This window comes from Eriocheir sinensis, chromosome 5, assembly GCF_024679095.1.
Source record: "Eriocheir sinensis breed Jianghai 21 chromosome 5, ASM2467909v1, whole genome shotgun sequence".
Classification (NCBI taxonomy): Eukaryota; Metazoa; Arthropoda; class Malacostraca; order Decapoda; family Varunidae; genus Eriocheir; species Eriocheir sinensis.
In genome coordinates this window covers 12120328-12132709 of record NC_066513.1, presented here as the reverse complement: position 1 = coordinate 12132709, position 12382 = coordinate 12120328, and the positions used below count along the sequence as shown (strand labels likewise).

General features: G+C 44.4%; 1 protein-coding gene across 1 annotated transcript in view; it reads right to left on the bottom strand.

The window, feature by feature from the left end:
* Positions 1–3682: 3682 nt before the first annotated feature.
* LOC126984357 (uncharacterized) overlaps positions 3683–12382 on the bottom strand; it is a gene marked incomplete in the record, with an annotated part of 141274 nt that continues 132574 nt past the window's right edge. Inside the window, 1 exon segment of the mRNA XM_050837970.1 lies at positions 3683–12063. Within this exon segment, the coding sequence (XP_050693927.1) occupies positions 12039–12063 (25 nt within the window).

Here is a 12382-nt window from a genome sequence, read left to right as displayed (position 1 = left end):
CGTTGTTGTGGGATGCCATTTTGCTAGCCAACTGGCGTCTGCTTGATCTAGCAGTAAGCTTGGTAGGTGTAGGAACTGTGTAAAAAAAACCAGCTGCTCTGCCCACGGTGGGATATTTTTTGAAATGCCAACTCATTATTTGACCAGGTATTACTAATATTATTACCCTGGTTGTATGTAGGCCTATAAACTGGTAGAGTAGCGACTAGTTGGTTCCACGAGAGCTGGCGGGTACAATCCTTCAAGGATGGACTTGCGGATTTGGTATCATTGTCTGGGTGATGGTACAGTAAACCATTAATAAAACAGACCAGCTTATAATGGATTTTGGATGTAACGGACAAGGTCAGAGGGTCAGGAATCCACAGAGACTGACCGATAATAGTTATTAAACCAACCGCGCCTGGTAACTACAATAGCGTCTGCTAGCCACCTCGCCCTCCTCCCTTTATCTGCTGTCCCATCCTTCAGTTACTGAAGTCATTTTCAGCCCATCTGATGAAATATTTTCTTCCTTGTGGCTCCCATTCAAGTGAAGAACATATTTACAAATGAAAGACTTATTCATCAATCCAGGATGTAAATGTAATGGAAAATAGCCAAGTGTTTGTGAGTGTCGGTACTGACACAGCATTAACCTTTTCGTTGCTAAATGCTCACAGCGAGGACTAGCATAACTTGCCGGTAGTGCAATTTCCCGCGTATGAGAGTGTTCCAACATTATTTCTCACCCCACAGAATTGACAATTCAGTGGGCTTTCCACTAAATTTGGTGGAAAATCATATCAGCCTAGCGCAGAAAAGCGTGAAAAATCTACAGACGAGTGACTGGTGGATGTTGTTGTCCAATATAGCAACATTTTTGCATAGCTTCACCTATCACCTGACTGATTTTTTGACCAAGTAGTTTTAAATTTTGCAGTTGGCAATACTACCCTGCCAGCACCCCATCAAGAGATCTACTCAGTAGTTGCCTCAATATGGCTGACCGTTGCAACTGCATAAATGTATGTCTTCACAGCCAAAAACCCCTGAACGTGCCTGTACGTTCGCAGGAGAGGCTTACATAACCGAATCTTATAGATCTTGGCCTCCTCTTTCCAATGGTGTTTTTGTTTTTAGCTGTGATGAATAGTTTTTGAGATACAGTGGTTAAAAGAGACCCCCCTCCCTCCACTGGGCTGCCTGAGTGCACCTGGGGAGATTGTCTCATTGCGAGCGATTAGCAATGAAAGGGTTAAGGGGGTCGAGGGGAGCGAAGCCCCCCTGTTAGGAAGGTTAGGTTAAGTTAATTTAAATTTATACAGCACGTTGTGTGGGGCGGTGGAAATACACAACGCATGACGGGACAGGGTGGTCCACTACACGGGCCGGTGTTGCAAGAAGTACCTCCTCACAGGAATATGTAGCGCAAGACGGGACACAGCAGCGGTGAGGGTGTTACACTACATGGGGTGGTGTTGCAAGATATACCTCCTCACAGAAATACGCAGCACACAACAGGACAGGGCGGCGGCAGGGGTGGTTCACTACATGGGCTGGTGTTGCAAGAAATACCTCCTCGCAGAAATAAGTTGCTCTGCTGTCCACCATGCATGCACTCTGGGGGAATACACAGCAGGAAAAACATTAATTTGCCTGGTTTTGTTCTAGATTGATGACTTGTGATCCTTGTGTGGTGCGTGAAGTATAGAAACAGTAAGCAAGTTGAACTTCTCTCTGCAAGCTATTTTGCGGCTGTGGCGTCGGGTGCACAACAGGCATTGAAAAGCCAATCATTTAATTATTTGTGACAGAAACAGTTAGCAGATCATTTCATACCCCCCCCAAAAAAGTTTCATCTTCCAGTGCGAGATGGCTGCGCTTGTAAAAATTCACCCATACCCGTAACAGTATGGCCCCCCCTGCCAACCTGGCAGCCTCAGTGCCTTGCAATCCATTGCCCAGTGTGCTGTAAGGTTATACAGACAATGTGCAGAGAACATCCACAATAAAAATAATAGATATACCTATGTTTATTAGGTTCGTTGGTATTACTATGCGTATTTTTAAATTTCTGCCTCTTATAACGGACTTTCAGCATTAACAGACTAAGTTCCCCCAAATTAGTCCAGTATATTGACGGTTTACTGCGCCCTCATTGGCCAATTCTTAACTTGTTCTTAAGTGCATGAAATTAACTTTGTATTCCTACCAAAACCCTTTCTGAGTTGTGAGGTAACAGATTGCACTGATAGAAATAATGCAATGATATCTTTCTTGATAAATATGTCTTGAATTATTATAAATAATTCTGAAATGACATTCATAACAAAACTAAGTCGGAGCTAAATGTAAACGGATAATATCCAGCGACACGCAGAAAGCTTGATGGTTTGAAGGTTAGGAATAGTCAGATTTTTTCTCTACTTCTCTACTATTGCAAAGTGCTAGAGTACAGTCAACAGAGTTATTCATTAACTCATTTATTGTAAGATTTCTTGATAATTTTTAGTCCTGACTTACGTCATAATGTATAGTGATGCTACATAGTCATAACGTAAACATTAGCCTAGGACAAGAACCTTCTCTTCTCTTTCATTGTGCCATCATTAATCTTGAAACATATTTCCATTATTTGTGGGTGATAAACAGCCATAAGAAAGAGCGATTATAAGAATAACTACATTCAGATACCAACAGTGCTGATTTAACCCCTACAGGATGGGCTGGGTTATAATTTCCTGTCTCGTCATATGGGCAAACACGCGTCAATCTCTTATTTTCATCGACATTCACTCTATCAATGCTTTTTAACTAGAGAAATGAGGTGAATGAAATATGCATTCTGACTATCATTAACTCTTCTTCTTTCAAATGGAATCTTCCCAAAGTGTCTAGATTCAGTAGTTATTGAGATACAGTGTGTTGAATGGGAGTAATTACTGCAAATATTTGGTGACCAAGTCACTGTGTCCGTTTTCTTTCTTAACTCTGGCTTGCTATGGCTTAGACTAACACGCTGTGGAGGTGTGATAACTTTATCATCCCGCACTCTCCTTCCCCTCCCAACTCGTGTTTGTCTCGCTCTCCTCCCTCTTATTCCTCTTCTGCCTGCTCTTCCTCATGTAGGGCCTCTTGAATCCCTTCTGGGAGGAGTAGATTCAGCAGAGGCAGAGGATAATGTAAAGTCAATCCTCCTCCTGGACCTTGGAGGAGATACAGGTGAAGAAGAACGTAGCGAAGATGTAGGGGGAGCAGAAGGCTGCCTTGTCCAAAGTCTATATATACCAAGTCAAGTCATACGCAGCTTTGTGGGAGGACGTTGCTTGGAGCCAAACTACAGTACCCTCTCAAGTTTCGCGATCCTTGAGTTTAGCGCTTAGTCCTAAATTCTTACCATCACGACTTTCACGCATTACCGCCACGAGTTTCGTGCTCCTTTGACATGTTTGGGTCACGTCTACCTACCGTCGGCGTCATGCGTGCTGCCTTAAAAGGCGGTTTCCAACCATTGGGACTATGGACAACCGCGGTTGCCTGTACAGGAAATGATTAGGCAGCAAGGTCCATGTCCAACAGTAAAGGAACAGGAAATGGTAATTGTTTTAATTATTGCATAGTTATATTTAACTTTTTTTTTTTTTTGCTATTTATTAACAATTTTTCAGTCCCTAACCCTTTCGTATATAGGGGATTTCCTGTATGCCCAACCAGGAACGAGTTGTTGGTTGTCCGTATGAATGGAAAACGGTTGGGAGTATGAGTGTGGGTACGTGGGTACCGAATGGCTGCATGTAAACAAACAGACGACGGCAGTGGCTGAGGTGTGAGGAGCAGTGGAAGATGGCCCACCAAGAGACTCGTAAAATGGACTGGCAGAGCTGCTTTGCGTACTACTTGATTAACAAAATAAGAGAACACACCGTGCTGGGGAACCACAGTCCAAAAAACATTTTTCTCGAGTCTATGAAAATTGTAGATCTCCCAGTGATGTTTTCCTCTTCTTCTTCTTCTTTTGACCTGTAATGCATGGCAGCGAAGGTGAAAAGTATCAGTGGAAAATAGCAAAAGGGCATAGAAAACCAAAATCAGGGAAAGAATAGAACAGAAAAACACCTAAGTTCAGGGTATGAGTGCGCACTGTGAAATAAATAAGGGCAGCCGCCACAAGGTGCCGTTGTAAAGGCAATACCTCCGACACCATCACATCACATCACTACCCATCGGCCAGTTTCATGTGGAAACACTAGAGCGGCGATCGCCGCCATTGGTAACGATCAATACAAACAAAATGACTGTGAAGGCGGCCCTAAGTGCATGTTGTGAAGTATAAAAGTGTGGAGAAGGAGGACCTAAGAAGCGATACAAAGCATTACAGGTCAAAAGAAGAAGAAGGTCCACTACACTGGCCGGTGTTGCAAGAAATATCTTCCCGCTGAAATTAGTCATTCTGCTGTCCACCACGCATGCGCGCTGTGGGAATACACAGCATTAAAAGTGTTAATTTGCCCGGATTTGTCCTTTTTTGTCCACTTGTGGTCTTTGAGAGCGGTGAGGGAAATATGGAAGCAGTAAGCAAGTTGAACCTCTCTGCGAGCTATTTTACAATTGCGGCGGCAGTTTACGTTCAATAGGCATTGAAAAGTCAAACATGATGTTAGTGATTTGATGATATATAACAGAAAGAGTTAGCAGATTATACCATAACACAGAAAACTACCAAAGCTAAAGGTTTGTCCAACTGTACCACGGGTGACCGCGAGCAACCACCCTCACATTAGCAGACGACTCCACGTGGATCACAAGCGTGAATTCAGAACTGCCAGCCAATTGTAAGGCAGCCGCCTTCAACTGCGGCTTCAGAACGACCTGTTCTCACTTCCCATTTTCTGCCTATTACCAAGGTACATATTTTGAGATAAAAAGAGAGTAAATTCGAAAAAAAATTGTGATAACAAGGGAGTCAAGTCGAGAAAAAAAAAAAAAAAAAAAACAAAAATCCACAGGCCGGAACCATTAAGCGCTTTTTCATGTATTTCAATACCTCGAGTTTTGTGATCCTCGAGTTTAGCGCTATACCTTCAGAATGAAGCAAGCGCGAAACTTGAGAGGGTACTGTAGAGAATGTAGAAACTGGGATTTTGAGAAAATGAAGAAAGGCAGACTAATTTATATCAATCACTTCAACATGCCCCCTCTCACACCCCACACCGCCACTGGAAATACAGTCACGCATAGCTCAATAAAAAGGCATATTTTTTTCGTCAGTGGCTTGCCTAAATGCGCGGTGACAGAAGGCGAGTATACACATCCAAAGTGCACACACGGCCCACAGCTTTAGTCACCCGTAAACTGGCGGGTATTTTGATTCAAATGTCGTCACCCCGCTTCTCCGTCCCAAACCGCCCCCCCGCGTGTGCTGGTAGCAGTTATGAAGGCAGAGTGACTTGACTCTGTATATATAGACTTTGGCCTTGTCATTTCCTGCCCACTGGTGGATGAGGCAGTAACAGGTGTGGAACGTGTCGCAGCAGTGCACGTGGTCAGAAGTAGTGGACCTGAGGTGGTTGCCCCATCATCATCGCTACTCGTATTATGCCACTCAGAATCACTGTCACTCCACTCAAAATCACTTTCCTGAGTTACTACAGAAATATCAAGTTCTGTTCTATTGCACTGTCGGAAGGTCGAGCACTTGAGCGATCACTGCCTATCAGTACGTGATGAATCGGCTATTGGAGTGGACGTAGCCACTGGCTGCACGGACCGACGAGGCGTTTTGAATGCAGCCATTCCATTTTTACACGTCCATCCACTAGGAAAGCCTCAGATGCACTGACTTGCCAATAAAAGTACTCAGGACAAGTGTTGACATATTTGGGGGGAAAAAAATTGGGAGAATGGTTATCATTAGCGAAATATAAGCAGAGCAGTGATCACCGCCACCCGTCCTCCGTCAACCAAGCGGCGATCGCCGCTCCCCGTCCCGTAGGGGTTAAAGAGGTAGCAGAGAGCAAGAGACAGTAGGCAATGTCATGGCAAACAAAATTGCAGCAGCTCAGATCTAGTAATCAACAGACAATGTGTGATCCAGAGCAATGATGCCAAGTCCGCGAGTCCAACCCTGAAGGATTATCCCCGCCAGCTCTCGTGAAACCAACTATAATTGCTGTAGCGTGAGGACTAACACCTGGAATTTCACGGACAACTGAGGGGAAAAGCTCGGTGGGCTGGGTCAGCCCACCCAGCCTTTCCCCTCCAACCTTACCCTAGTCCAGCTGGACCAGCACGTAGGGACATCAGCGGGGAAGTGTGTGTGTGTGTGTGTGTGTGTGTGTGTGTGTAATTCACCTCTTGGTCTGCTGCAGGTCTATCTCGAAGGGTTAAACTAACTGGAGGATAACTGGAAGTGGCTGACCTGTCCTATTTTTTGAAAATCCCCATCATCATGGTTACTTTCCACAGACTGGGCACAAAACCAGATCCACTGTTGGGTAAGTGTCTGTGGCTGTGGGGTAACTAAGGTGAGTTGCCAGATAGCATTTGTTGCCATATTTACCAACTAGGAATAAAGGTTTTGGTATGAAAATGCCAATGTAGGGTAGCAGAGGACCCCCCATCAAGCCTTGCTCCTAGAAGGTGCATGGCATCCAGTCTTACTAAATAGTTGGTTCAGATTTCTTTCAGTGTAGCAAGAAACAGGTACAGTGTTGAACATGTGGAAAGCAAAGTTTGATAAATGAACACCATCAGTCACTTCTCCAGCCATAAACAGTGAGTCCTGTCCCTGCGAATGAACGAGATATGCAGTCGACAAGATATATTAACATTATGCTGTTGCTAGGGTCAGAATGAGCTATAGGGGCACAGAACAGTACCCTCTTGAGTTTCGCGCAATCCGAGTTTCGCGATCCTCGAGTTTAGCGCTTAGTCCTAAATTCTTACCATCACAGCTTTCGCGCATTATCGCCACGAGTTCCGTGTTGCTTTGACATGTACGGGTCATGTCTACCTACCGTCAGCGTCATGCGTGCTGCCTTAAAAGGCGGTGTCCAACCATTGGGGCAATGGACAACCGCGGTTGCCCGTATGCCCAACCGGGAGCGAGTTGTTGGTTGTCCTTATGAATGGAAAATGGTTGTGAGTACGAGCGTGGGTACATGGGTACCGAACGGCTGCATGTAAACAAACAGACGATGGCAGTGACTGAGGAGTGAGGAGCAGTGGAAGATGGCCCGCCAAGAGATTCGTAAAATGGACTGGCAGAGCTGCTTTGCTTACTACTTGATTAACAAGATAAGAGAACACCCCATGCTGTGGGACCACAGTCCAAAAATCTTTTTATCAAGTCTATGAAAATTGTAGATCTCCCGGTGTTGTTTTCCTTTTCTTCTTCTTCTTCTTTTGACCTGTAATGCATGGCAGCGACGGTGAGAAGTAATAGTGAAAAATAGCAAATGGGCATAGAAAAGCAAAATCAGGGAAAGAAAAGGACAGAAAAACACCTAAGTTCAGGGTGAAGTGTATAAGTGTGCACTGTTAAGGGGCGCGCCTTTGGGTCTCCTCCTGTGCATATGGTACGTCTAATAGCTTTGAAATTGTAGTATGTTGTTTGTTGATGTAAAGAAATGATATTCTGCGAATTTCATCAAAATCGGGTGAAGTTTAGGAGAGACTCAAACAAAGCGTGTTTTTAATTTTTTTGTTTCACAGGCTTTATTTTTCAGTTAATCGCTTTGAAAAAAATACCATAGAAACTTTGTTTACCTATCTACATTTTGTAGGAAGTGAATTTTTGATTTTTTGTTTTGTCTTCGAAGAAAAAATTACAATTTTTTGTCACTTATTGTTTTCTCCACTCTGTGTCCCGTTTTCTTTTGAAAATTTTGAAAATCCATTTCCAACAAAAAATCGCCCTTTAGTTGTAGTTTAAAATGATACATAACAGAAGTCATTCAGACGTTTTACCGATTTTGTGAAATTATTTGAAGGTTAAAAAGATACTTTTCGAGATATCGGCTCCTAAAGATTTTTTTTTTACATTTCTCCGTGTCTTGCTATTTGTATTTATCTGATTGGTATGAAATTCTCACATATGACTGTATATACCTTGTTGACTTACCTCAGAATGATAAGGCATCTGGTCCCCCTTTCTAAGAAAGTATTACTCACTCGCAGGTGAGGGTTTCAGAAGGCGCCACCTTCCTCATTGTGGCCAGGTAGCGCGAGTGCCGCGGGAGTGCCTTGCTTCTACACTACTCTCTTGCTTGTTTTCTGAGGTTTGGCTGCTCCATAAGCCCTCTTGATGTTGGTGACTTTTTCTGGTTGCCTTGCGCTTGTACATCATTTGTCGGGACGTTTTTTTGGCTGGAGAGGAGAGAAAAGTACGACATACTTTTCCTGTCTGTCTCTCGCTTGGCACTGGCGCGGTGGCACCTCTCTTCCTCCCCTGCCTCTCCGTGCGAAGAAGAGAGGATGACAGATGACAAAATTTACGAAGAAATAAAATATTCTAATGCAATTTTTACGTATATACGAATGATACCGCATATGTTGACAAGAGCGTCTTATGACGCATATGTCCGACTATTACTCTAAAGCCCCCCCAAGGGGGAGGGGTTTTAATTTTATGAAAACAAACCTCACCACATGGTAATTTAGGGTTTCCCGGCCACGCTGAGCGAAAAACATGTACTCGTCCGATTTTAAATATATTCGTCAAAAAATACCCCATAGGCGCGCTAACTAAGGGCCGCTTTCACAGTCACTTTGTTTTGATCGTTACCAATGGCAGCGATCGCTGCTTAGTATTTCACGTGAAACTGGCCGATGGGGTAGTGGCGGCTGCAGACGAAGCGAGAGATGTTGAGAGTGTGTGGTAAGTGCGGGGCTAGGCTAACCCCGCAGCCGCCACTACCTGATCGGCCAGTTTCACATGGAAATACTAGAGCGGCGATCACCGCCATTGGTAACGATCAAAACAAACAAAATGACTGTGAAAGCGGCCCTAAGTGCATGTTGTGAAGCATAAAAGTGTGGAGAAGGAGGACCTAAGAAGTGACACAAAGCATTACAGGTCAAAAGAAGAAGAAGAAGGTCCACTACACTGGCCGGTGTTGCGAGAAATATCTCCCCGCTGAAATTAGTCATTCTGCTGTCCACCACGCATGCGTGCTGTGGGAATACACAGCATTAAAAGCATTAATTTGCCTGGTTTTGTTCTAGTCTGTCCGCTTGTGATCTTTGTGAGCGGTGAGGGAAACATGGAAACAGTAAGGAAGTTGAACCTCTCTGCGAGCTATTTTGTAGCGGCGGCAGCGGTTTACGTTCCATGGGCATTGAAAAGTCAATCATGATATTAGTGATTTCATGTTTTTAACAGAAAGAGTGAGCAGATTATTTCATAACACACAAAAACTACCAGAAAAATATAGGTTTGTCCAACTGTCCCACAGGTGACCGCGAATGACCGCCCTTACTTTAGCAGACGACACCACGTGGATCACAAGCGTGTATTCAGAACTGCCAACCAGTTGTAAGGCAGCCGCCTTCAACTGGGGCTTAAAAACGATCTGTTCTTACTTCCCATTTGCTGCCTATTAACAAGGTACGTATTTTGAGATAACAAGGGAGTTAAGTAAAAAAATTGTGATAACAAGGGAGTAAAGTCGGAAAAAGTCATTTTCCACAGGTCGGAACCAATAAGCGCTTTTACATGGATTTCAATACCTCGAGTTTCGTGATCCTCGAGTTTAGCGCCATACCTTCGGAATGAGGCAAGCGTGAAACTTGAGAGGGTACTGTATAGTGGTGTTGCTGCAACTTATCTAAAGCACAGATTGCATGTTTTCTGTGCTGCACAGCACATACTCAAGGAACAAAGCCATTCAGAATAGTATTTTTCATCTGTCATCATCATCATTTCATCGACGCCTGCTCCTAGGAGCTCCCACCAGGGGATGGCCATGGCAGAAGAATTTCCAACTTTCTCTATCCAGACACTCCCTCCTTGCCTGCTCAAAGTTTCTCAAAGATCTTTCCCCCCTCTCCCTAATGTACTCCTTCACCCTATCTCTCCATTTCACTGGAGGTCGTCCTCTAGCATTCCCTCCCTCTATCTCACTCACATACACCCTTCTGGTCATCTTACTCTCCTCCATTCACTCCATGTGGCCAAACCACTTTAAAGCCTGTCACTTCACTTCTTCCACCACTCCACACTTCTTCCCTTTACCCCCGTGACACATTCCAAAACGCTCGTACACACTTTCATTACTCGTTCCATCCATTCTACTCACACCACAAGCACTCCTCAAATAACTCATTTCCACTACCTGCACTCTAGACCTCTGACTTTCCTTCCATCATTTTCATCTGTCACATGGAGTTAAGGGGGTACGCGACACCTGGGGGGGGGGGGGGTTTAGTCAAAATATAGCATTTTGCAAAACTAAGTTAAAAACGTCCTTATACCATCTAGAAATAATCCCCGAGCAATGTTTTCCTCGTAGTGCAAATTTTAAATGTCTCGCGTGGGTTTAACTGGACCGAGTTAAAGGTTAAATTTTGTCTTTTTTTTTTTTAATCACAGAAAATCTAAAATCAATCAGATTTACATGAAAAATGCAGGGAATGTTGATTGTACAAGTAGCTAGGGACCTATGATTAGATATTGTTGATAGGGTAAAGGAGATAGGAGTATATAAAAAAAAAAAAAAAAAAAAAAAAAAAAAAAGATTTTACGCGATGTTCGATGAACATAATTAAAGAAATACAGTAGAGCCCCATTTAACGCAAGAATTAAGTGGATGAACGAGGTCGCGCTAACTGAATTCGCGCTAATTGAATAAAGTAACCAATATGAAAAAAATATTTGGTGCACACGTGGGTCTGACTTTTGGGTTTGATAATTACTCAAAATACCCAGTCATCAGTTATCAAGCCGTGATGGTGACTCTTGCGGCCCAAGGTGTCGGTGGCGTTAGCAAGTGGGTGTGACAAGAGTTCGGCCCTAGCAAAGGTTCAGTGGGCAGGGTGTAGGCGTGTGTGGGCATCGTGCCCGGCCAGGCTGACATCACACTCGTTATTATCGAGCGTGTTATGGTGACGGTGGCCACACAATCAATAGTGACGCCTTGCCTCATCTGCCCAGCCGTGGCAGGTAATAGTGACGCCCTGTGGGGCTGATGCGGCGAAGCTCAAGACTGTGGCAACACCCTGAGGATGGCGGCGGAGGCGGCGGCGGGGCCGGGACACGGAGTGTGGCAGTGGCTGCTGTGGCACCACACGGGCGGCGAGCTGTGCACCGCCCCCAGCAGAAGGCGGCAGGTGAGGCGGGCAGCCTCCGAGGGGGGCCAGGATGACGTTAGAGAGCATGAGAGACTGGGACCATGTGGGAAGTGGTGGCGGGGAGCTGTGTTGTGGTGCGAGGCAGGCGGCAGGCCAGTCCCAGGCCACCCCAGGCCACCCAGGCCACCGCGCATCATAGCGGCTTGGCGCAATTTTCAAAATTCAGTTGTGGTGGCTGCTCGTGCTAACTGAGGCTTTCGTGCTAATTATTTTTTTTCTTGGTAGATGGTGGCTCGCGCTAATTGCGGTTCGCGCTAATTGATCTTGCGCTAAGTGGGGCTCTATTGTACCATTATGCCTTTCTGTATGGGAAACTTTCAAAATATTTTCCATAGGGCTCTAGGCATACCTAAAGACTATTCACAGCCAAAAAATGAAAGTGATTGGCTATGTATTAATGGTGCTGTGTAATTTTAAGTGTCACTACACGTATACACACATGTATACGTATGAATATACATATTAGTATACATACATTGTTCTGGCTCGTACAAAATGTAGGCAACATAGATGCCTAGTTAGTTTCATCACAATACCCGATAGTTTAGTTAGATGACCTCAGGTGTCCTGTACCCCCTTAACTCACTATGAACTGCTAGGAACAGCTTCTGGTGTGAAGAATAGACTCCTCTAGGGATTTTTATTAATTTCTCAAAAGTCCACAGATACATGAAACCCATTAATGGTGAAGTCATACATAGCAGGGATCATCTGTGTTGGGATTCCAGCCCCCTGTGGGAAGAATAACCACTATTACATCTCCCTGTGCTGTATTGACTTCAGCCGTCATTGTTCTCTCCAGAAGGGAGTATCAAGACCTCTTTCAAACCAACCTTGATCATTCTGCATTTCCTGTATTCTTTTGTCATTGTTCTCTCCAGAAGGGAGTATCACGACATCTTTCAAACCAAACTTGATCAATCTTTCTGCATTTCTGGTATTCTTTTATGGAGTAGCAAGCAGTCACCCATTTTTTACAATTTGTCTTGGCCTTGGCTTGGCTCATTGTATGTTTGCTCAAGGCTGTATTGTAAATTTGTTTTCAATGTTT